This window comes from Stigmatopora nigra, chromosome 1 (assembly GCF_051989575.1).
Source record: "Stigmatopora nigra isolate UIUO_SnigA chromosome 1, RoL_Snig_1.1, whole genome shotgun sequence".
NCBI lineage: Eukaryota > Metazoa > Chordata > Actinopteri > Syngnathiformes > Syngnathidae > Stigmatopora > Stigmatopora nigra.
In genome coordinates, this window is record NC_135508.1 from 8439673 (window position 1) to 8461643 (window position 21971).

Genomic DNA, 21971 nt, shown 5'->3' on the forward strand with positions numbered 1-21971 from the left:
TCATCACACATGGGTAGTGCCATTAACCTTCACAACTTACAAACTAAGGTAACTACTTTTTTTTCTCAAATTTATCAACATTCATCGAACATTTTCCTTCACACATGGTCATCATCTCCAATCATATTCACAATTAGGGATGAAGTATCAATCATCTAAAAAAATAGTTCAAACATCAATGGCAGACATTTTTGAATAAACCTTTACAATATAGTAAAGGAAGTCTTAAATCCATTCGTTCATTCATTTTCTGAATTGCTTTAAGGTGGTGGGGGTGCTGGAGCCTACCCTGGCTGACTCCAGGCCAGAGGCAGGGGACAGACCGGAATTGGTGGCCAGCCAATCGCAGGGCACAAGGAGACAAACAACCATGCACACTCAAACAAATACCTAGGAGCAATTTACAGCGTCCAATCATGCATGTTTTTGGAATGTGGGAGGGAACCAGAGGATCTGCCGGAAACCCAGACCTGGGTGGGTTTTCTCCGGGTACTCCCATAGACATGCATGGCAGGCTGATTGGACACAAACAAACAATTGAGGGACTGAAAACTGCCATCACAGCAAAAATAAGAGCCATCCTGAAAGAGGAGTGTGTAAAAGTCATTGACAACTTAGTCAGACGATTACAGGTTTGCTTGCAACGGAATGGTGGACATTTGGAACATTTCTTGAGAAAGCCATAAATTGACTAAAAATTGACAGAAATTGCTGAAACCCTGGTGAATGGTCTTCCATAAACTGAATAATGTGTGGTTGTAATTTTGAAATAAATAGCTTTTTAATCAAAGTCAAAATAGACATTTTCATGGGTACACATCTTTTTGGGTCACCCTGTATGAGTGTGAATGGTTGTTTGTCTCATTGTGCCGTGCGATTGGCTGTCCACCAACTAAGGGTGTACCCCGCCTCTGGCCCAAAGTCAGCTGGAATAGGCTCCAGCACCCAACACGACCCTAGTGAGTATAAAGCGGTTCAGAAAATGAGATGTGACGAGAGATATCCATCATAAGCAGCAGTTCCAAAATGGCCACTATGGCATTGGCTCGTAAACAAGGCGATGATGTCACCGGGATGGCGAAGGTTGAGGATCCCGCTGTCTGGCAGCCGACCGCGTACAAAGTTTAAAAAATTTACGGCTTTTCTCTTGCAGCACCCGGCTAAATATAGAATCTTTGTGTGGGTGTGCACACACACCCAACGCAACCAACACCCCCCTACTCTAACAGGAAACTCTTATTATCAGAGAGCACTCCTATTTCCACGCTGGCAGTGAACACATCAATCCTGGTCCATCTCGTGCTACTCAAAACACTTTTTGGCATCAAAGCGGAAAGAGGACACTAAGGCCTCGCAACGTCGTCATGGACACACACACACACACACACACACACACATACACACACACACACACACAAGGAGCCTGAAGGGTATTGATTGGGGTGTAATGAGAGCCTTTACGTTTGTTTTTAGCCCGAGTGGGAGAGGTAGATGTGGCACTGCGGCAACGCTTGTGTGTGTGTGTGTGTGTGAAGGCGGTAGTAATTGAAGAAGTGCGGGTGTGATCACATGACGGCACCCACGCTCCAGGTTTTTCCCGCCTGGTAGGGAAGTGGCCTTTACCCGTATACCTTTACTATAACTGGAAGTGTTTACTTTATGCAGGTTACCCATGGTGTCCAACTCACTTTGGTCTAGTTCAGGGGGGTCCAACTGGGGTCCTCGAAGGCCCCTATCCAATCTGTTTTCCCTCCATCAACACACCTGAATCAAAAAGGCAGGTCGTTAACAAATTTCTGCACAGCTTGGTGATGAGTTTAGCATTTGATTCAGGTCTGCTGGAGGAGAGAGATGTTGGAAACAAAGTGGATAGGGGCCCCTGTGGAGCACTTTTGGGTAAAATTGATGAAAATTTTCGTTTTTTGAATGAGTGTCTTAACTCTTTCATTGGCTTTGACGTCCATAGACATCCAATCCAGTTTAATTAGAGGGTTCGCAGCAATGGAATGATCAAATTCAGGGGCACCACCTGGTGTCCATCGTTGGCTGTGATAGGCTCCAGCACTCCCTTGTGATCCTAGTGAGGATAAGAAGTACATAAAATTAATGAATAGACATTGTTCTGTATAAGTATTTCCCATTCTTGCTATATATACCACTTGACACATGACATTTTTCCCATTAGATTTTTTTAAATGTCTTTTTTTTCGGTAAACATTTAAAATCTTGTTTTTTTTTTTTACCCAATATGGAGCCTTCAATTATGAATATAGTATTTAAAATTGTAGTATAGTACAATTGCCAAATGGGAACCATAAAATATGATCCTGTGGGCCGCAATTGACCACTGGGCTGCAGATTTGTGACTAGTGTCTTACATGAATTTCATAAAAACATTTCAGAGAAAAATCATAATTAATGCATGAAAGGGTATATACAGTAGATTATCTATATTTATTGGCCTGGAGCATTTAAAAGGACGGGGAGCTTTTTTAAGTGCAATGTTAATTTTCACAGTGTGCATAATGTAACAGTTGCTTACAAGGATATCCAAGCTACTTTTAAGGGATGAAACCAACGCTACTATATTTTAATCCTGGTCATTAAGTGCTTGTGGTTGACTTGCCCTCATGATTCTTCCTGGTCGTGCCGCTGCATTATTTATGAGTCGGACTCGGACTTGGCTGGCGATCGATGCGACCTTCACGAGGTTTGTCCTCAGCTCAGTCACGACCAATCAGGACAATGTCTCAATTACCGCTGCTTTAATTGACTTTTATTATTATTTCTACTTGCTTCGTAGGTTTCAAGCGGACAGATCCATTGTTGCGGACCATAGGTGTCCACACAATGACTCGCGGGCCAACTGTAGCCCCACTTGCCCAGTTTTTAGTGTCCCGCAGCAAATTATGGAAATACAGTTGAGTATGGCCTGCACAAGAATCTTAAGTATAGGCGCACTTCTCATCTTTACCTCTAGAGGGTGCTATTCCCTTAAATGGTGAATCTTCGTTAGCTGAAGGGCCAGAACCAGTCAAACTGTTGTTTCAATGTAGAAAAGTGTTTTGGAATTCAGTATTATGTTGGGCGTAAATAAATTAGATATACAAATTAAGATATCTTGGTTGTTATTTTATTCACTTCTTGCTGTCACTGGGCAGTTTTGCTTTATTCTTCTTTAATCTTATTCCAAATATATTGGATGTCTATCGCCATCAATACCAGCCAATCAGATTATACCAAAAAAAATAAATACATTTTAATGACGATCTTTTTACCCAATTCCGATCCACTGTTTAAAAAAAACAAAAGTGGAATGATTTCAGTCTGTTTTTATAAAAAAGTTGGGACACACCTGTTGCAGGTAAAGACCTACTTGAAAATCTTAGCCAGACTATATTTGTTTCAGATTTGTGATGGTTGGTGGACTCCAGCAGGTTTTATTTAAATATTTCTGACATGCTTTCATATTTTGAAGCCTATTCTAAAGCCATTGTAATCCAAGACTGTTTTTTTTTCTACAATCCATATTTAGCCCCAGATTTAGACTCTCCTAGGCTTAGAGTTTGGTTTTAGAGTGTCTTCATAATCATGTCAGTAGTGGTGCTTTTCCTTTTCTTCCGCACACCGCCGTCTGTAGGTTCTCCAGAGAGAGAAAAACCCTCATAAAAGTGCCAGTGTCTGCCTTAACGTAAACACGTTTTATTATTTCTTCTTTTATTATTTGCCTGTATCCCCTTGCATTTATTACAGTCGCCTTCTTCGGCTCATGCTACACTGCATCATTTTGACTCTTATGGATTTTTTTTGTCATCTTACTTGAAAATGTTTTCAATTTGTCACAAGTCTGGTCAGTAAATGGGTCTAGTAACTAGTTTGAGTCTCTGAGTCTGTCAATGTGAGTCTGGTTCAGTCAAAGTAAGCAAGATTACGAGTATGAGTCTAGTCTAGTGCAGTTTGAGTCATCTCAGGTTGAGTCTTGACTAGTGGGTAATATAACTAAACATGAGTCTCCATCATGGCAAAAAATTGTTTGAGTCAGTGTGAGTCTTGATGAAATGGGTGTTGGTCCACATGACTCATCTTGAGTCTTTACGAGTCAGTGCGAGTGTCAAATAAAGATCAGTAGTTTGTAAAAGTGCATTTGTGTATACGTATTAGTGAGTTTGAGTCACTTTAAATCTATTTTTGACAATACAAGACGGTGTGACTCGATATTATTATAATGTGACTTCTCATAACTCAATTCAAGTCACTTTTGAAAGTCTGTGTGAGTCTTGACCAGTCATTTACTTGGGATGTCAAGGAGATTGAAATGGATCCCTGGGAGACTGTCCCCTGGTGGACACCTGGTCTAACGCTGATGCAGTACCTTTATGGCATGAAACTTTGATGCCGCCAGTGCAATGTCGGCAAAACAGCCGCTGACCAGCGCGTCTGGCATTTATTATTGAGTGTTAGTGTGCACATTTGCTTATGACTACCTTTACCTCATAAACAGATGTCCTATCTATTTGAATGGGGAGGGCTGACAGTCCCAGTCAAAATGGATTAGACGCATATCGCGATCAGGCAACCAATCAGTTCAACAAGCAATTATTTTAAAATAATGTCATAACATTTCAATAAAGCTTCGTAACATTCAACATGCGTGGCCCAACGGTGTGGGACCTGGGTTCAAATCCAGGTCAGTCCATTTGTGTGGTGTTTGCCTGTGTGGGTTTTCTCCGGGTACTCTGGTTTCCTCTCACTTTCCAAAGACATGCATAGTAGGCTGAATGGACACTCTAAATCGCCCTGAGGTATGAGTGTGAGCGGGAATAGTTGTTTGTCTCCTTGTGCCGTGCGATTGGCTGTCCACCAATTCCGGGTTTCCACCGCCTCTGTCCTGAAGTCAGCTGGGATAGGCTCAAGCACCCCCCATGTCCTTAGTGAGGATAAAGTGGTTCAGTAAATGAGATGAGATGATATATTCAAAGTGAGAGATGTTTGTTTTACATGATGACCCAAAAGCATGTGTGTGTGTGTTTGCAACCATATTTGAGTGGCGTAAGTATGTCTAAGTGTGTGTACATGTATATGTTTGTGGTCATGTGCATTTCTGTTGAGGCTAAGAACTGAGAAATGACAACTAACAGAGGGAGAGTGAGAAAAGCGAGCGGGACGAGCAAGCTAATGGAGGTGGAGCTTGGGTGTGTGGAGGGGTGTGTGTATGTGCATTTGTGTGTGTGTGTGTTTGCGTGGAATAGAGAGAGAAAGAGGATGACAGCAGATGTGCTTGTTGCCGCGGCGCCAGAGCACGACGACGGGGCAAGAATGTAAAAGAAAGAAGACTTGTCCATCTTTATCTTTTCTTCATCACTCCTCCTCTTCATTTGGAAACTTCTTCCTCCTCCTCCTCCTCCTCCTCCTCCTCATCATCATCCTCCTCCTCCACCTCCTCTTCCTGTTGGTGGAGCGTCAGAAGCAGCAGAGGTAAGTAGGATGAGATATGCTCCACATTCACTGATGCCCAGAATAGAATGAGACGGGATGGAATAGAATGGAAGTTTATTGAGCAAAGCGACGGACGGAAAGGAAGAAGAAGGACAACTGACAACGTCATCCAAAGCCAAGTGACTCCAACTCTGACCTATGCCAGTGCTAGTGACATAATCCTGTTTAAATTAATGATGAACTTTTGGGTACATTCTACATTTATCTTTGTTTCTACGCATGCGCACGCACACATGTTATTAACATGAATAGTTCATGAACGAACAGACTTGGAGTTTCCACTAGGATGACTTTTTTTTCGAGTTGATTGAGTCGTATGTTTACGAGTCGGTTGGAAATAAGTCCGTTTCAGTCTATAGAAGGCAGTGGTTGTCTTTATGAGTCACTTTGAGTCCGTGGGTGTGTTCGTGTCCGTGACTATACGCTATGTACTTGGTCTATACGTCGCTATGAGTCTGTGCCAGATGGGCGTGAGTCTGTGCGAGTCTGCGATGTTTTGTTTTTGAGCCCTTGCATGTCACTTTGAGGCATTAGGCCTCCGTTTTGGTCAAGTCGGTACAAGTTGGCCTACGGAGTCGGCGTGAGTGAATCAATTGATGCGTATACGTCTATATGTTGGTGAGTGTGCATCTATATGTATGAGTCTTTAAGACTACGTTTCAGTCCGTGCAAGTAGGCATGATTTTTGTAGGAATCTTCATGAGTTTGAGTCACTTGAAGTCTGTTGTAGTTTGTTTGGATCTTGGCCAGTAAGTGAGAGTCCTTTTTAGATGTCATTCTGTATAATAAGTTGCCATTCTTCCTGTGTGTAAAATGTCGCTTGTTTAAGAGTCTGCATCTCCATTGATGTGCAGATCATTGGTAAGGGAACCACCAAATCCTCATGCCTTGATAGATGCTAACTTTTGAACTCGGACAGTATCCAATTGGTCTCCATTCAGCTTGGAAGTCACTAAGTTAATACTGTACAAAGAAATTTGATGTGAGCTTTTTGTTAGAATTTGCTTTTTTTTCATGGGTTTGGGGCCTTTTTTCTTGCCATTTTATCCATATTCTCTGAATCTTTTGAAAATGCATTGCCTTAATTCATTCGAGTTAAACATTGGGAATCATTGTTTTTAGACCGTACTCGCCCCACCCTTCCTTGTGAATAACTAAGCACTTCCGATGAACCTGTTGACCTGTGAATTTTTTGTTGTTGTATTTCTTAACTTTCCCAGTCTTATCACACTGCTTTATGTAAAATAGGTTTATTCTGTTTTTATTTGTTTTTATACTGCATCCAACTTGATTGAAATTGGAGATTATATTGATACATTTATTCTGTATTGAAATGATGCTTAAACAATAATTCTATTTAAATATTTTTTATCTACATGTGCAGTAACTTGAGATTGAATTGAATGCTTTCATTATCATTATACAGGTATAATGAGATTTAAAGCTTTCACCACGCAGTGAACGAAAAATGACAACAAACAGACAAACAAATAATCAGTAAATAATAAATACGTGAATAAATAAGTAGTCCAAGTGAGATCAGGAGAACGGAGCGGGCTTGTTCCGTTTCAAGTCCAGAATGAGTTCCATGTCTACAGACTTGTAAACAAACGCACAAACATATAGATAGTCAATATATAGTTTTCATAGATAAATAATCAATAAATCAATAGTAATAGATAAAATAAGAGGTCAACATCATAAATAAGTAGTAGAAGTAATAGTAAGTCTTGATTAGGTCCTAAGTGCACAACTCGAGTTGAGTATGATGACAGCTCTTATGAAAAAACTGTTCTTGAGTCTGTTTGTCTTGGCTGTTATGGCTCTTTAAAGTTGAAGTGGTGGAAGCTGGGATGCATATTGTCTTTTATGATGCTCTCTCCCATTTTGAGGTCCCGGGGTCGTAGATATGTCTATGAGGGTCTGTGAATAGGCAAAGGGAGTTTATTTTTTGGTAGATTATAAATACCAGTCAGAGTGGTCTGAGGCATGTCAGATTCTAAAACTCTTTCAGTTTATAAGACTCAAGGCTGAAACTTACCTAGTTAGCGTCAGTTTGAGTGTTGTTCAAATCAGTTTGACAAATGACTGTGGCTCTTTCGGCTCATGGAGTATGAAACTGAAGTCGTCCACGGGAATCCATCGAAGTCAATGAGTGTGAGTCTCAGTGGCTGTCTTCAGTCAATAATAATTCCTGTGAGCTAGTGAGTACGTGTCGCTCTCTCAAATACGTTTGCAGGGTTTCCCCTGGAAAAAACAACCAAAAAAAACAAAGCCTGCTGGTAGAGAAGTTAATTGGCAGCTCAAGGTGTTTTGAAAGTAATTATATATATATTTTTTTAATTTACATAGGAGAATTTTGGTGGAAATTTTGAGTATTGTGTTATTGCCAGCCATTTATTAACTCATTACCTGCCATTCACAACAACAATGGACACTCAATTCATTTAAACCGGGAAGACTGGTTATGAATGTTTATTTTTCAATGCCATTGATGCCAATTGTTTATTAAAAAAACCCCATAGCACATCAATGGAAGCGAATGAGTTAACTGTAGTTTAAAAAATAAAGGCTCAAGCTTGAAATACAGTTTTACCTAACAAAGATGCAATGGAAAATAATCCTATTTTGCATTTGACTTCGATCCTAGGCAATCTTTTAAAACAATCCATTGCTGGCCACTTTAAATTGTAGTAAATTAACTTGAAAAAGTGGCCAAGGCAGTGTTTTTTATACATTTCCATTCACAATTTCTTAACTGGCTGTAACTGACACATCCAATCTTTCAACTTCGAGTCAAGTCTACATATTTTTATGTCATCATGCCTTGGTCATGTTCACATTTTGGTTTCTGTGCTTCATATGCTTCAGTGTATGCGTGTTTCCATTTTCTACATGCTCCCATCTTCTCCTCATCGCAGTCTTCTCCATTCTTCTGTCTAAAGCCGGGGTAGGGAACCTATGGCTTGGGAGCCACATGTGGCTCTTATGATGGTTGCATATGGCTCTTAGCTAAAATATGAAAACCAGTGGTGGGAGTCCCGAACGCACCAATAGGAATGTCACGTCGGGACTGTGTCATTGATTTCATTGTTACACATTGAACTCATTGATATTCATTGATTAGCAACAGCGTGTTGTCAAAGGAATTCAGAGACTTTTTGTACTTTAAAAGTGATAAAATGACTGCAAAATTTCATGTATTTTGAGTTTAAAATTTTGAGTATGGCTCGTAATGAATAACATTTGAAAATAGGAATTGTTCATGGCTCTCTCCTTCAAAAGGGTTCCCGACCCCTGGTCTAAAGACTATGCGTAGACCACATGGTTCTGCCTTTGACTGCCTTCATTATCCATGCTTCGGTCTTCACCTTTTATTTGTGTTTCCTTTTTACATGTTTACATCGACCGACATCTTTCCTCACGATTTACTTATGTCTTTAACATGTGTTTTTTTTTACATGCTTTTTTTCATGCATCCATGTCTCATAGATGCTTCTGTCCTTCACATTCTTTTTCCCTTTACGCTTTGGTCTCTGTGGTACTGTTGGGCTCAGGTTAGGGTTTCTCTCTGCCAACTTCCTTGCGCCCAGAGCATGAGTCAAAAGTGTGTTCATGAATTATGAATCAAACTTTCAGCCTGACTGGACTCTTCTGACTAGCTGCTTTCACGTGCACACACACACACACACAATCGGATTACTGTAGATTTTTTTGAGAGCCATCCTCTTGAGGCCTCTCTACTCTTCTATGCTTCTGCTCCTTCTCAATTTGTCCCCTTTTTTCCCCCCTCATCATCTGACAGAATCACCAAACATGGGCGCTGAACCGCCGCCGCTCGGCCCAATGAGAACGAGGAACGGCAACAGGAAGTAAGGACGAGCCGGGGAGGAAGAGGGCGGCGGTGGCGGCGACGTGGAGCTGCAGATGAAGCCGAGAAACACTTAGAGGAGGAGGAGGAGATTGTGTTGAGCTTGCAACTTCACCAGCATCATCACAATTTAATAAGACTGCGGCGTGGCAAAACACATACACGCGCATTCATTTGGATCGGAACAGCGACTAAGTTGTTGTTGTTCTTTACCTGAGTGTCATCTAGACTGTCTGCACATCTTCTTTTGAATGACGTGACCCTCAGCAGTCATTGTATCCCCTTCCTCCCTGCCTAAGCCCCTCCCCATCGTCAACATGTCAAGCCGCCGCCACGCCAGGAAATCTGGCCAGGGTCAGTGACACGCCCCTCCCCTCCCGCCTAGTTCAAGTGGGTTTGATGCAAGATGGCAGCCGGCGTGGCAACATGGCTGCCGTTTGCACGGGCGGCGGCCGTGGGCTGGCTGCCGCTGGCCAAGAAGACCATGCCCAAACCACCTGTGGACAACTCGTCCAGATCGGACGAAATCCTCTATGTCAATGTCAGTGGGGTGCGCTTCCAGGTAAGGGGTCCCGTATCCTGCCCAAGTACCGTATTTTCACGACTATAAGGTGCACTTAAAAGTCTTCAATTTTCTTCAAAATAGACGCCTTATAATGCAGTGCGCCTTATATATGGGAAAAATATCAAATGTGCCATTCATTGAGGGTGCGCCTTATAATGTGATGCACCTTATAATGTGGTGCGCCTTATATATGGAAAATACGTATTTAGCTTCTACAGTCAAGTTTGAAATAGAATAAGGCTGGAAAACAACAAAATCTGTACTGACACTGATGAATGCAAAAATATATATTGAATAAACAATAGTACTTCAACCAATGGTGGCCTCCACGCAGAATAAAAACAAAAAATCCTAAAAAAAAATAAAACGTACTGTATTTTCACGACTATAAGGCGCACTTAAGTCTTGGATTTTTTTCCAAAATAGACAGGGCGCCTTATAATCCAGCGCGCCTTATATATGGAAAAAAATAAAATGTGCCATTCATTGAGGGTGCGCCTTATAATCCAGTGCGCCTTATATATGGGGAAAATGTCATTCATTGGGGGGTGCGCCTTATAGTGCAGTGCGCCTTATAGTCGTGAAAATACGGTAATTACTATCAAGTCTAAAACCTAACCTAGCTATTGATCTAAAACCTAATTCTTACCCTCAACCCAAAACGTCATTTTACTTCAAAACAACTTCAGACAAAGTTGGATATGTTTTGTTTGTTTGTTTAGACATGGAAGAATACACTAGACCGCTATCCCGACACGCTGCTGGGCTCCTCGGAAAAAGAGTTTTTCTACAACGACGACACTCAGGAGTACTTCTTCGACAGAGACCCCGAAATGTTCCGCCATATCCTCAACTTTTATCGCACCGGGAAGTTGCATTATCCACGACACGAGTGCATCCAAGCCTTCGACGAGGAGTTGGCCTTTTATGGCATCGTGCCCGAAATCATCGGCGACTGCTGCATGGAGGTACCAAACTTGTTTTTTTATTGTTTGTAGTGCAGTCATCTTAATGGTGGCTATTGAGGATTTTGCACAAAAACAATTCCAGCACACCAACAAGGCCTGGTTCTAGAGGTGACTGTGCCCTTCCTTTTCTAAAAGAGTGCATTCAGACAAAATTGCGATCACAATGCTGTCTAAAACTGGGCTGCTTGAGTGTGTAATTGTTAACCTTCAACATGCACAAGAGACTAAAGATGGAAATTAGCTTTCAGCTTCAATGCTACATATTTACATAAGTTCGTTAACATGAATATCTTAATAGCTGTCCGTTATTAAATGAATGAAACTTCATTTAGGCTCAATTATTGTGATTTTTTTTTTTTTAGGATGAGGCAAACTCATTTCCCTGCTTTGAACCTGGCAACTTATAGTCCAGGGGTAGGGAACCTATGGCTCGGAAGCCACATGTGGCTCTTTTGATGGTTGCATCTTTGCTCTCCGCTAACCTGTGAGCTAAAATACGGAAACCTCTGATGACAGGGCTAATATACTACGTCTAAAGCTGCTTCAATCTTCTTTTTTTATGTTGCATTAGACTTCTGCAATGCATACTCGTTGATGAGCAACTGCATAAGAATGTTGTCAAAAGTATTCAGAGGTTAATAGTGGTGAAATGCCAAAAAAGGCTCCCATTTACATGTATTTTGACTTTTAAATTGGGAGTATGGCTCCCAAGAAATAACAATAGAAAATATGAATTGTTTATGGCTCTCTTTGTCAAAAAGGTTCCCAACCCCTCTTATAGTCCAACACTTGCTCATTTATAGTTACTTGCCAGGTAATAGGCGCCAAGTAAATATCCTATAATAAGATGTATACATCCAATTTGTTATGCCATACATATAATACATTTGTATTATTGTTGACCGTTTCTCCCGCCGCTCCTCAGGAATATCGAGACCGGAAAAAAGAGAACCAGGAGCGCCTGGCCGAGGACACGGAAGCTAACGAGGCCATGGACGCACCCTTGCCCCCACACAGTACCCCCCGAGAGCGCCTGTGGCGAGCCTTTGAGAATCCGCACACGTCCACCATGGCGTTGGTCTTCTACTACGTGACTGGCTTCTTCATCGCCGTGTCGGTCATCGCCAACGTGGTGGAGACGGTCCCCTGCCGGCCTCCCAAGGGGAAAGTCAAAGACCTCCCTTGCGGCGAGAAGTACCAACTAGCCTTCTTCTGCATGGACACGGCGTGCGTGTTGATCTTCACCTTTGAATATTTGATGCGTCTATTCGCCGCGCCCAGTCGCTGCAAGTTCATGCGCTCGGTCATGTCGGTCATAGACGTGGTGGCCATCATGCCCTACTACATTGGACTGGTCATGCCTGAAAATGAGGACGTGAGCGGCGCCTTTGTGACGCTGAGGGTCTTCCGTGTCTTCCGGATCTTCAAGTTCTCGCGTCACTCACAAGGTTTGAGGATTTTGGGCTACACGCTCAAGAGTTGCGCCTCGGAGTTGGGCTTCCTACTCTTCTCCCTCACCATGGCCATCATCATCTTCGCCACCGTCATGTTCTACGCCGAGAAGGGCACCAAAGGTTCCACCTTCACCTCCATCCCGGCCTCCTTCTGGTACACCATTGTCACCATGACCACACTCGGGTGAGTCGCCCTTTTCTCATCTTCCCATCCTCCCGTCCTTGTCCGTTTGCGTGTCGTCATGGCGACCGCGTACGCCTTTGCCTGGTGTTTGCGTGTCCTGCTGAGAGCGCCTCCTACGCCGGGCTGCTCAAAGCACGGCGACCAATCTTCATTCTGCCGCCGCCCACGCGTATAAACTATGCGTGCGTAACAATGGTCGGTCGTGGTCTCTTTGCCGGCGCGTGATGTGGCAGATACGCAACACGTGGATGATTTCGGTAGTAGTGAGTCACAACTGGTAATCGTGTGCCGTTGTTCTTTCGTCGATTGTTTTGGTGAGGAGGATGGTTGTTGGTTTTTATGGAGGTGTTGTTGATTGGGTGGGGAAATTGGAAGTGATAATAATCAGTGGAATCATAAGAGGTTGTTGTTTGGTAGTGTTTTTGATCAACCATGTTGTGGAATCTTAGAACTGTGTTGAAGTGATTTTCAGAGCTCAAAAAAGTGCTGCTTAGTCGACATTGTCAGACATCTCAGGGACAAAAATTAAGTGTCACCTCAGGCTTTTCTTGGCTTGCCACCATATTATGGGATTTCAATGAAAAGATAAACAGAATGTATTTTAGCTGAAGTACGCAGATGTGACAAAAGGACAAATTGTTTGTGATGAGATCATTGTAATCTGACAATATGAAGAAAGGAAAATGATATCATGTATTTTAGACCATTTGCAATCTATTTGTTGTTATATACTGTTTGATGATTAAGATTCAATTTCAGTTTGTTATTACTCTGTCTGTGGGAATGTCCACATTATAGACTTCTATTTTCTTTGTTTTAAAAAATGCAGGAAAACGCAAACATTTGAACAGATTAAGGGCCTTTCCATCCATTTCATTGGCAATAATTGTTATGTTAATTTAGTAGGATAATTTAAGACCTGTATTTTGAGTTACGAGTGTAATGGAAAACTTAAATGATTTATTTCGATAGCCCCTGTGAAGACAGTTAAAGGTGGACTTCTGAAAGTAGCTAAGAGACGGTATATATCTTCTTTTTCTCTGTCTTTTTTTTTTTGCTGCTCTTTGTTTGCTGACTTTGTTGTCTCGGGCGCTTGGCATCAGCTCGCCTTTTTCTTCTCATCATCTCGTCTTTTTATTGCTTTGCTTCGCTGGCTCCTGCCACCTCGATGACGGAGAACTTAGGGTGGCGAACTAATAGCTTTAAAACTTTCAAATGACCCTTATCCAATCAACTCATTCATTTATAGTGACTAATATACTCTAAACTGAAGTCTAAGACAGACTGATAAAAATGCTTCTCCATTTGAAATGTGCTCTAGAAATAGCCATAGGAGCTGAATTTAGTCACAGACTTTCATCTCTACTTTCACTTCATTTTTTTTTAACTTGATCTGGTGTGTCACTGCACAGTGACTTTTCCTAATGTCTGAAATTTTCATTGTACTGTATATGGTACTGTTATTAGCCAGGGTGTATTAGTATACATGCTACTCTGTGCTGGTGAGTGTAATTGTTAGTGTACCATTGAAACTACTATACAATTAGTCGCTATAAAGAATAGGGGTGAGTGTACAGTGTTTAGAAGTAAGTGTTGCTGTACTTTGAGTGCTCCTATCTAAAATTGTATTTGTCTTTGTCATCATTAGCGTTTGTGAGGGCTAATCCCAACATCAAAATAATCTTCAAGCAGAGGAGGCAAAGTTTTAGACTCCATAGGCCTTCCGGAGTGGTGAAATGGCAGGCCGCTTTCCGAGATGGATGCGGCTCGCTCTGCTCCTTTGTCTCCTGTTCGCCCCCCCACCCATCCGAAGGTGATGTTTTTGTTAAGAAGGGACATCCAATAAGGATTTTCTCCTCCCATACCATTGCTGGTTTGGTCAATCCAACCGTTCGACTCGCTTGGGGTCAAGGAGAGGTTTATGATACCGTCCTCCCTGATAAGAATAATTGTAGAACACAGGAACTATTGTTTATAAAGCAAACACCCGAGCTATATCTTCTAACGAGTTACACAAACCAAGCAACAATAGAAGCCAACACTTTGATCAGTGTCCGTAAAGCCATATGGGGCACATAACATCACATTTCTCAACATTAGTAGTGTGTTATAATTCATTACTGTATAATATTCAGTGAAAAGGTATTCTAGTATACATGAAAACATGCATGGTACCTTGGTTGACCACTCTAATTTGCCCAAGGTATGAATGTGAGGGGGAATGTTTGTTTGTGTCTTTGTGCCCTGTGATTGGCTGGTCACCAATTCAGGGTGTCCCCCACCGGGTCCTCGTAGTTGCTGAAATAGGCCATTTTTGTGAGTAAATGTGGTTCAGAAATTGAAATGAGTGAATGAATGCTAGTGTGTTTATCAGTAAGTTTTATTGTTTGTGTGACGGTGAATCCTAGTTTTTGATTATTAAGGACAGTAAACTCTTTGAGTTGCATCGATTGTGTTAGATGTCCAATCCGTTTGAACTTTTACAAATGGAGTGGATGTCTAACGCCGTCGACGCCACTGAAACGTGATCATTCGCTACTGGCCTCTCTCTATTCACAATTGAGTTGGGCTGAGATGAAGTATATTCGCATGCTAATGGCTAGAGTGAGCGTCACCTCTTGAGCGGACGGGGAAAAACACGGAACCAGCATCCTTCCTCCTGCAACTTTTATTATCACATTATCAATTAAACATGGCTGCCAAAGAGGAGGCGGGGAAGATCCCACAGAGGAGGACGAGGACTCCGGCGGCTTTGTGACAACACGGTGACTCCGAGCCAAGACAGTCCAGGACAGGTTTAACGAAAGAACCCAGCCAAACCTTGAAAGTTAAATGTAAAAGTGGAAAAATCCAAATGTGATTCAAAAAACGCCCAAAATGGTCAAACTTGAAAGTGCAAGTCTGTGGCTTTTTTATTTTTTTAACTCCAATCTGCAGATCATCGAAGGACTTTTTCTCCTCTGAGTGGAGTGGGTATTAAATCAATTAGCATTGGCTGTCTTTGCTGAATCATGATTGGCTGATAAACATCAAGCGCAGTGTCCGGTTGGTCAACTCACCACTAATGGAATTTTCCTTTTATTTTTTTTATCAAGGGCTGATCTGGATTCCACATGTTTACTTTAAAGCCCATTACGAGCCTTTCCATCTTTCTCCTTATGTACCAATTTCCTCCTTTTCAGGTCTTCTTTTGTGGTGTTGTTGTAATAGTCATTTTCTACTAGAAAGATGTCCATCAGCTTCACATGTCGATTTGTCTGACAGTTGTCATGGCAACCATCTGAGTTTTTTTTCTTTCATTTTATTTTCTTCGCCACTTTTCTAGAACATCCCCATCTCAGAGTTTCCCTCACGTCATAAAATATTTAAACACTAAAACTAGTATGACCCTGCCATTCAGAGACCTCCCACTTTTGTAAAACCTTTATTTGTCTTGACATCTGACCAACTGGAAACCTTAAGTGTTTGTATGTGTATGTGGGTTTTTTTGATTGGATGATGACAAGATATCCTAGAATACTGAGAAAATTACATCAGGTGACGAATTTTACCCATGACAGATGTGAAATGAGGGTTTTAAAAGCATAGGACTGTTGTCAGTTGACATGACGTAGCTTGAGATACAGTATGAGGATAAGATGACCTGAGTCTAAGCCACAGTTCCTAACTTTTAGCACTGCGGTCGACAGGTACGGCGACATGGTTCCCAACACCATTGCCGGGAAGATTTTCGGATCCATCTGCTCGTTGAGTGGCGTGCTGGTCATCGCCCTCCCTGTGCCCGTCATTGTGTCCAACTTCAGTCGGATCTACCATCAGAACCAGCGTGCAGACAAGATGCGAGCGCAGCAGGTTAACCAATTGCTCATTACATTGACAAAAAATGCAAACTTGTTTCACTGAACCACTCACAGTGCACTACGATAAACTATCCAATATACCCTAACTACATCAATTTCCTATATTCCTCTCATTAGATGACACTACATAAATAAATAACAACTACTTCTATAGGAACAACTACAATTACTCACACTACTTTTGGCAACTGCACAATGGCAATATAACTACTACCCAACATTACCTACTATGCTACTTCCTCCACACTCGATTCTAACTCTCACCAACTGTGCGCTAACCTCAGTCTAAGTCTACAGAAGGTCCCCACCTTGTGGACTTCTGTATATGGCTCCAGTTTCTTTTCCTAGGTCTACAATGTCTTGTGTGTCTTATGCCTGTCTTGCTACTGCAACCAAATTCTAACCTAACCTACTTGATCACTTATTTGATTTTGCTAAGTTGTACATCAAACTAAACATTGTTTCCAACACAGCTTGAATATCTCAATCTCAATAACAAATGTGTCACACAGAAAGTGCGCTTGGCTCGAATCCGTATGGCGAAGAAAGGAACGACTAATGCCTTCCTACAGTACAAAGAAAACCGAGCCCTTGGGGTGAGAGATACACTAATACATACACATAAAATAAAAAACAGGTAAAATTTGCAGGGCGGGGCATATACGAAACCATAGTGCAGTTGTTCACACAGTTTCCATTCTCATTACAGGACCGCGACAGTGACAGTAGTGCTCTCTGTTTAAGGAATAAGTCAGCATTTGAGCATCAACATCATCACCTTCTTCACTGTTTGGAGAAAACCACGGTCAGTAAAATATATTTTCCCTGGTTCTCAGATGGTTTAAAACTTGGGGGGAAAAAAGCATGGAACATTGAAAACGAAAGGATTTTATTTAGTTGAGGCGTATTTCATATTTTTGTAAGAGACTGGCACAATGTTTGTGGTTTAAAAATTAGAGGGGACAAAATTAAAAATACTTAAATGATTATTCATTGTAATTTAAAAAATCACATAATTCTTCCAATAAAATTTGACCAAAAGGTCTCCAAAATTAGTTGTTTTTTTTAAATCCAACATGTATATAAAACTAAGCTGCACTTTGGAAGTGATTGCTACCACCTGATAATAATAATAATAATAACCAAGCTCTCTGTTGGCATAATATACTAGCAAAACTTTGGCCAATAGGAATGCAATCACAGTGGAATTTTAGTTGTGGTCTGCCAAAAATGCAAATATAAGCAAAGCGAAGCAGGATTTCCTCCAAGAAATTATGCTAATGAGCCATTTTAGTCAGTTCTTTCTATTGTGTAGCATCTTCTTTAAAAAAAAAAAGAAGAAGTTTTTTGGAACTTTTCTTTGGCCCCCATAATAGAGTTTACTAACAGGAGCACTCAATAAACGAGCACAAAAAAATGGATTATCACAAAGTGCTTCAGATGAATGCACAAGGAGGTACTCACTCAACAAGAAACCAAGGCCAACCCAGTCACGAACGCTTGGCTTGTTTTGAGTGGCCACTTCAAGCTGCGAAGTGACTGGACAAAGTCTCAAACAGTTTTGCAAACAAAACAGGAAGAAGGTTTTGACAAAATAGCTGGAAACTGAGCGACAATATAAGTACTGAATTTTGCAGTTCTAGAAACATTTCAATTATTCTTCGATTTTTGAATGTTGCAGACGAGATTAATAGTTTAGACTGGATTAAAAGAAAATCATTTGCATGGTAATTTGCTACCAAGATTAGGGTTTAACCGCCTAAAATCATGTGTGTTAGCTCCTATGCAAAGCATTTTCATAGGACTAAAAATTATAACATTGATAATAGCGGTGTAAATCAACATTTTATGACAATTATGACAATATTTTCCAATGTTACAGCCTGGCATAATTCAAGGTTTTGGTATGGATTTAGTACTAGTCTTTGTACACTTAAGACAATCAGTTCCATTTCACCTGAAGTAATAAAAACTAAAAGAAAATAGGACATTTTTGACAGTTTTGTTGCTTGATCATCTCAACATTTTAATTGAAAGCTTCCATTTGTTTAGTTACTTCCTTTATTTTTACCAACATGACTTCTAAAACATGTTTTTTAAATTGTTTTGGTTTGATTTGTGCCTTTACAAATCCATTGATTGATCCACATTGATTAATTGTTACATCCCAAATTAATAACATGAACTTTCTGGATTGAAATGTTATCAGTTTGTTTGTCAACGAAGAGTTGTGATGAGTAATGGAGTGGTAAGAAATGCAATACACCGAACCGGAGCAGTAAAGCAGGCAGTAGGAACAGATATGGTGATGAATAACCAATAGAACAACACCTGAGGTTAGCTAACAGGAGTGTCTGAGACAGGATTGGAATGGTATGCAAGAGATGAAAAGAGTGACTAATACTACAGGACAGGACAGGCAATATTCCGATTCCGGTTCATAATATTCCGCAGTTTATGAAGGGAGTATCAATGCAGCGTCAATCACCCGGCAATATTCCCTCACAGAACCACGAGTTCACAGACGAGCTGAACTACAGCGAGCTGTGCATCACCGAGTCGGTGGGTTTCCGAACCAGCCGCAGCACCTCCCTGTCCAGCCAACAAGGCGCGCCCAACCACTCCACGGGCTGCTGCCCCCGCCGCGTCCGGAGGAGAGCGGCCATGCGGCTGGCCAACTCCACCGTGTCCGTGAGCCGTGGCAGCGTGCAGGAGCTGGACACGCTGCATGGAAAGGGAACGCAAGGCCCACCGCAGACGTAAAGCATCGCACCTCATTCATTACATTTCTATTGTGGAAATACTGAAGAGTGTTTATGTTATTTTGTGCAATATATTAGCCACATTTTTTTTACATTCTACTCCAAATTTTCGGTGCTCGGACGTTTGGTCGCCGGACGTTTGGTCGCCGGACTTTTGGTCGCCAGTCTTTTGGTCGCCGGTCAAATGGTGACAGAGAGTTTACTGTTGAAGCCGGCTCTCAAAATTATATTCATGAGAGAGATTTTAATATCTAAGAGAGAGAGTTTAATGTCTAAGAGAGAGAGTTTAATATCTAAGTACTGTTTACTGTTTATCTAAGTACATTTTAACCGGCAACCAAAAGATTGGCGACCAAACGTACGGTCATCAAATCTTCAAATAGTCTGTGTTGTGGGAACTACTGGTTGGTAGCAGAAAACCCTGCACTCCGCTTTCACCTGTCCGCCTTTTCACTATAAAAATCTAGCGAGACAGCAAGCAATGTATCTGGACCTGGTTGGGCGAACTGGTCCTCTAGGGCAGGTGTGGGTGCAGGTTTTTGTACCAACCGATCAGGAACAGACATGTTGACCAATAAGATTTCTGTAGAAAACAATAAGCACCTGACTGCAATCCAGTGATTGCAATTGTATGACATCAGATTGGTTAAAAGGTGTCTTCTTTCTGGGTTGGAATGCAACCCGCACCTACTGTGGCCCTTTGTGGAATAGTTTGCCCACAGTCAATTAGTCAATGTCAAACAGCGATATCTACAGAATCTTGAATTTAGTGCATATAAAAGGCGCATCGACTGATCTGATACTACGTCCACTTTGGGGAGAATTTTAGACTTAAGTGCGCCCTATGTGAGTAAATATGTGGTGCGTAGAATTTGTAGTTTAATATCGCTTAATAAGGGCAAATTCAATCGTCAATAAGGAAGCAATTGGCTGAGTTTGATGGCTATGCGACAGCTCATATCTTGAAAATTACAGCCCATTTGCTCTTATCTCAGGGCACCATCGACTTCTCCCCCCTTTTTCCACATTTTCCGATCAAATCTCAAATTCTCCATTTCGTCCCTTTTCACCTCTTTGCCATTGACCTGCATTTTTGACCCAAAAAGTGCCCTCTCAACTTTGACCCCTCTGTTTTTGTCTCAGTCGTTCCAGCCTCAACGCTCAGATAACCCTCAAGCTGAACTGCGGCGATCAAGACTTCAGCGCCGCCATCATTAGCATCCCCACGCCTCCCGCCAATACGCCAGATGAGAGCCTACCACCCTCGCCGGCCGGCATCCCGGGGGGAATCCTGCGCAACACGCGCGCCACTGCCTACACCTCTGACACCATCAAGATTTCGTCCTTGTAACCTCTAGCCCGATCGCCGCCGATAGCCTGCAACTTGCACACGATTGCGGGTAGACAATGTAAAATCATGCAATCTGTCCTTCCTGGCTTTGTCCTCAACTGATGGACGTGGACATCCAAATATGCAAAGTGGGAAATCATGGTGAATAATCAACAAAAAGGAGGGTATATTTGTGTTTCGCGTGTTTGAAGACATCTGAGTTCCGCTTTCTTTCATCGAAAAAACAATAGGAGTAAGCTAGTATTACATTTAAAATAAGGAAAGACAACGCAGTTAGATTAAAAAAACAACATGCCGGGTAGTCAGGTGTAGAGATTTCTTATTCATTTGCGGAGCGGCTGCCGTTTTGGCCAGCATGTTTGACTTGTACTTGTTGGGTTCGTGGTTCCAATATTGGCATCTGATTGGCCCGCCTGCTATCTTAAACGTTAGTGCTGCTTGTGCACGAGGCCACTTTGATATCCCTCGGAAGCGAATGTGTGAGAGTGCGCCATTGAGCACAAATTGTAACATATTTTGTATCATAAACATTCCCGTGCACATGTCAATCACCCCCAAAAAAGAAATATAGATATAAATATATATAGGATATAAAAAAAGGGTCTGGACATTGCCGCCTGGTCCTTGCATGAGTCTCAAAACATTCCGATTTTGGGAAGCATATTCCAAGAAAAAAAAAAACTGAAAAAACACAAAAGGAGAAATCATCCTTTCTTCTTTTGCATGACGACTTTCTCGTGATTTTTCTTTTCATTCAACCACCGGGAAGTGGCATCATTCGGGAAAGTTCCTGAGCTGGAATAGAGAGTCGTCACTACTATGCATGGATACCGTTGTAGGTATTTAAACGCAACGCACTCTTGGTTCACTGGACTCCCTCTTCTGCTGTAACAATAAAAGGTGAATCATGCTTAATATTTGGGCCATTCTTGGCGATCACTTCAACACTGTATGCTGAGCTACTTCATGTTTGATTGTTCCTCACCTAGAGGCTGCCCCATGAATGGCTACTTTGTGATGCGTTTTTTTTCGTGGCCAGTTTAGGAAGTATAGAGTCCCATACTGGCTACCGTAAGTGTAAACTCTCATCTGTCCTTGCAAATTCATATTTGTGCTATCCTTTGCGCCTCGCATAGGAAATAAGATGAGCGTCAGAGATGGTTAGTTCAATATTGGCTAACATATTCTTCCACTGATGCTAATTTGCGCTAACATTGTCATGAAAAAGTCAGGGGAGAGGGGCTTCAGTGAACAAATGAATAACATTGAATATATGATAATTAAAAAAAACATGATTAAAGCACAGATGTGTATATTAATGACACCAATAAACAACATGACAACAAATTTGTTTGCTTGTCAATTTTTTTTTCATTCCAATTTTTTTCTACTTTTAAAATTATTATTCAGACATTTGTTTTAATGGCTTTTCTTGAAATTATTACTATTTTTCTTCACAC

General features: G+C 41.5%; 1 protein-coding gene across 6 annotated transcripts; it reads left to right on the plus strand.

Moving 5' to 3' along the window:
- Positions 1-4: 4 nt before the first annotated feature.
- Positions 5-21834, plus strand: kcnd1 (potassium voltage-gated channel, Shal-related subfamily, member 1). Of its 6 annotated transcripts, none has more exons than XM_077725746.1 (9): positions 5-48; positions 9302-9929; positions 10655-10900; positions 11826-12538; positions 16228-16390; positions 16911-16994; positions 17108-17203; positions 18907-19157; positions 20304-21834. In XM_077725746.1, the coding sequence occupies exons 2-9, from the start codon at positions 9774-9776 to the stop codon at positions 20509-20511; spliced, it is 1917 nt and encodes a 638-aa protein (XP_077581872.1). In that variant the 5' UTR covers positions 5-48; positions 9302-9773; the 3' UTR covers positions 20512-21834. The 6 variants fall into 6 exon arrangements, with proteins under 6 accessions (XP_077581872.1, XP_077581698.1, XP_077581777.1 ...); XM_077725572.1 differs by lacking the exon at positions 5-48 and adding an exon at positions 5059-5475; XM_077725651.1 differs by lacking the exon at positions 5-48 and adding an exon at positions 5489-5684.
- The last annotated feature ends 137 nt before the right edge of the window (positions 21835-21971 follow it).

What these genes read in the sequence shown, in the direction of transcription:
- kcnd1 (XM_077725746.1), top strand. Translation starts at nt 9,774, where the DNA reads ATGGCAGCCGGCGTGGCAACATGGCTGCCGTTTGCACGGGCGGCGGCC. An exon ending in GTCACCATGACCACACTCGG is followed by an intron (nt 12,539 to 16,227) that starts GTGAGTCGCCCT and finishes TGCGGTCGACAG; the next exon opens with GTACGGCGACATGGTTCCCA. An exon ending in ACTGTTTGGAGAAAACCACG is followed by an intron (nt 17,204 to 18,906) that starts GTCAGTAAAATA and finishes ATTCCCTCACAG; the next exon opens with AACCACGAGTTCACAGACGA.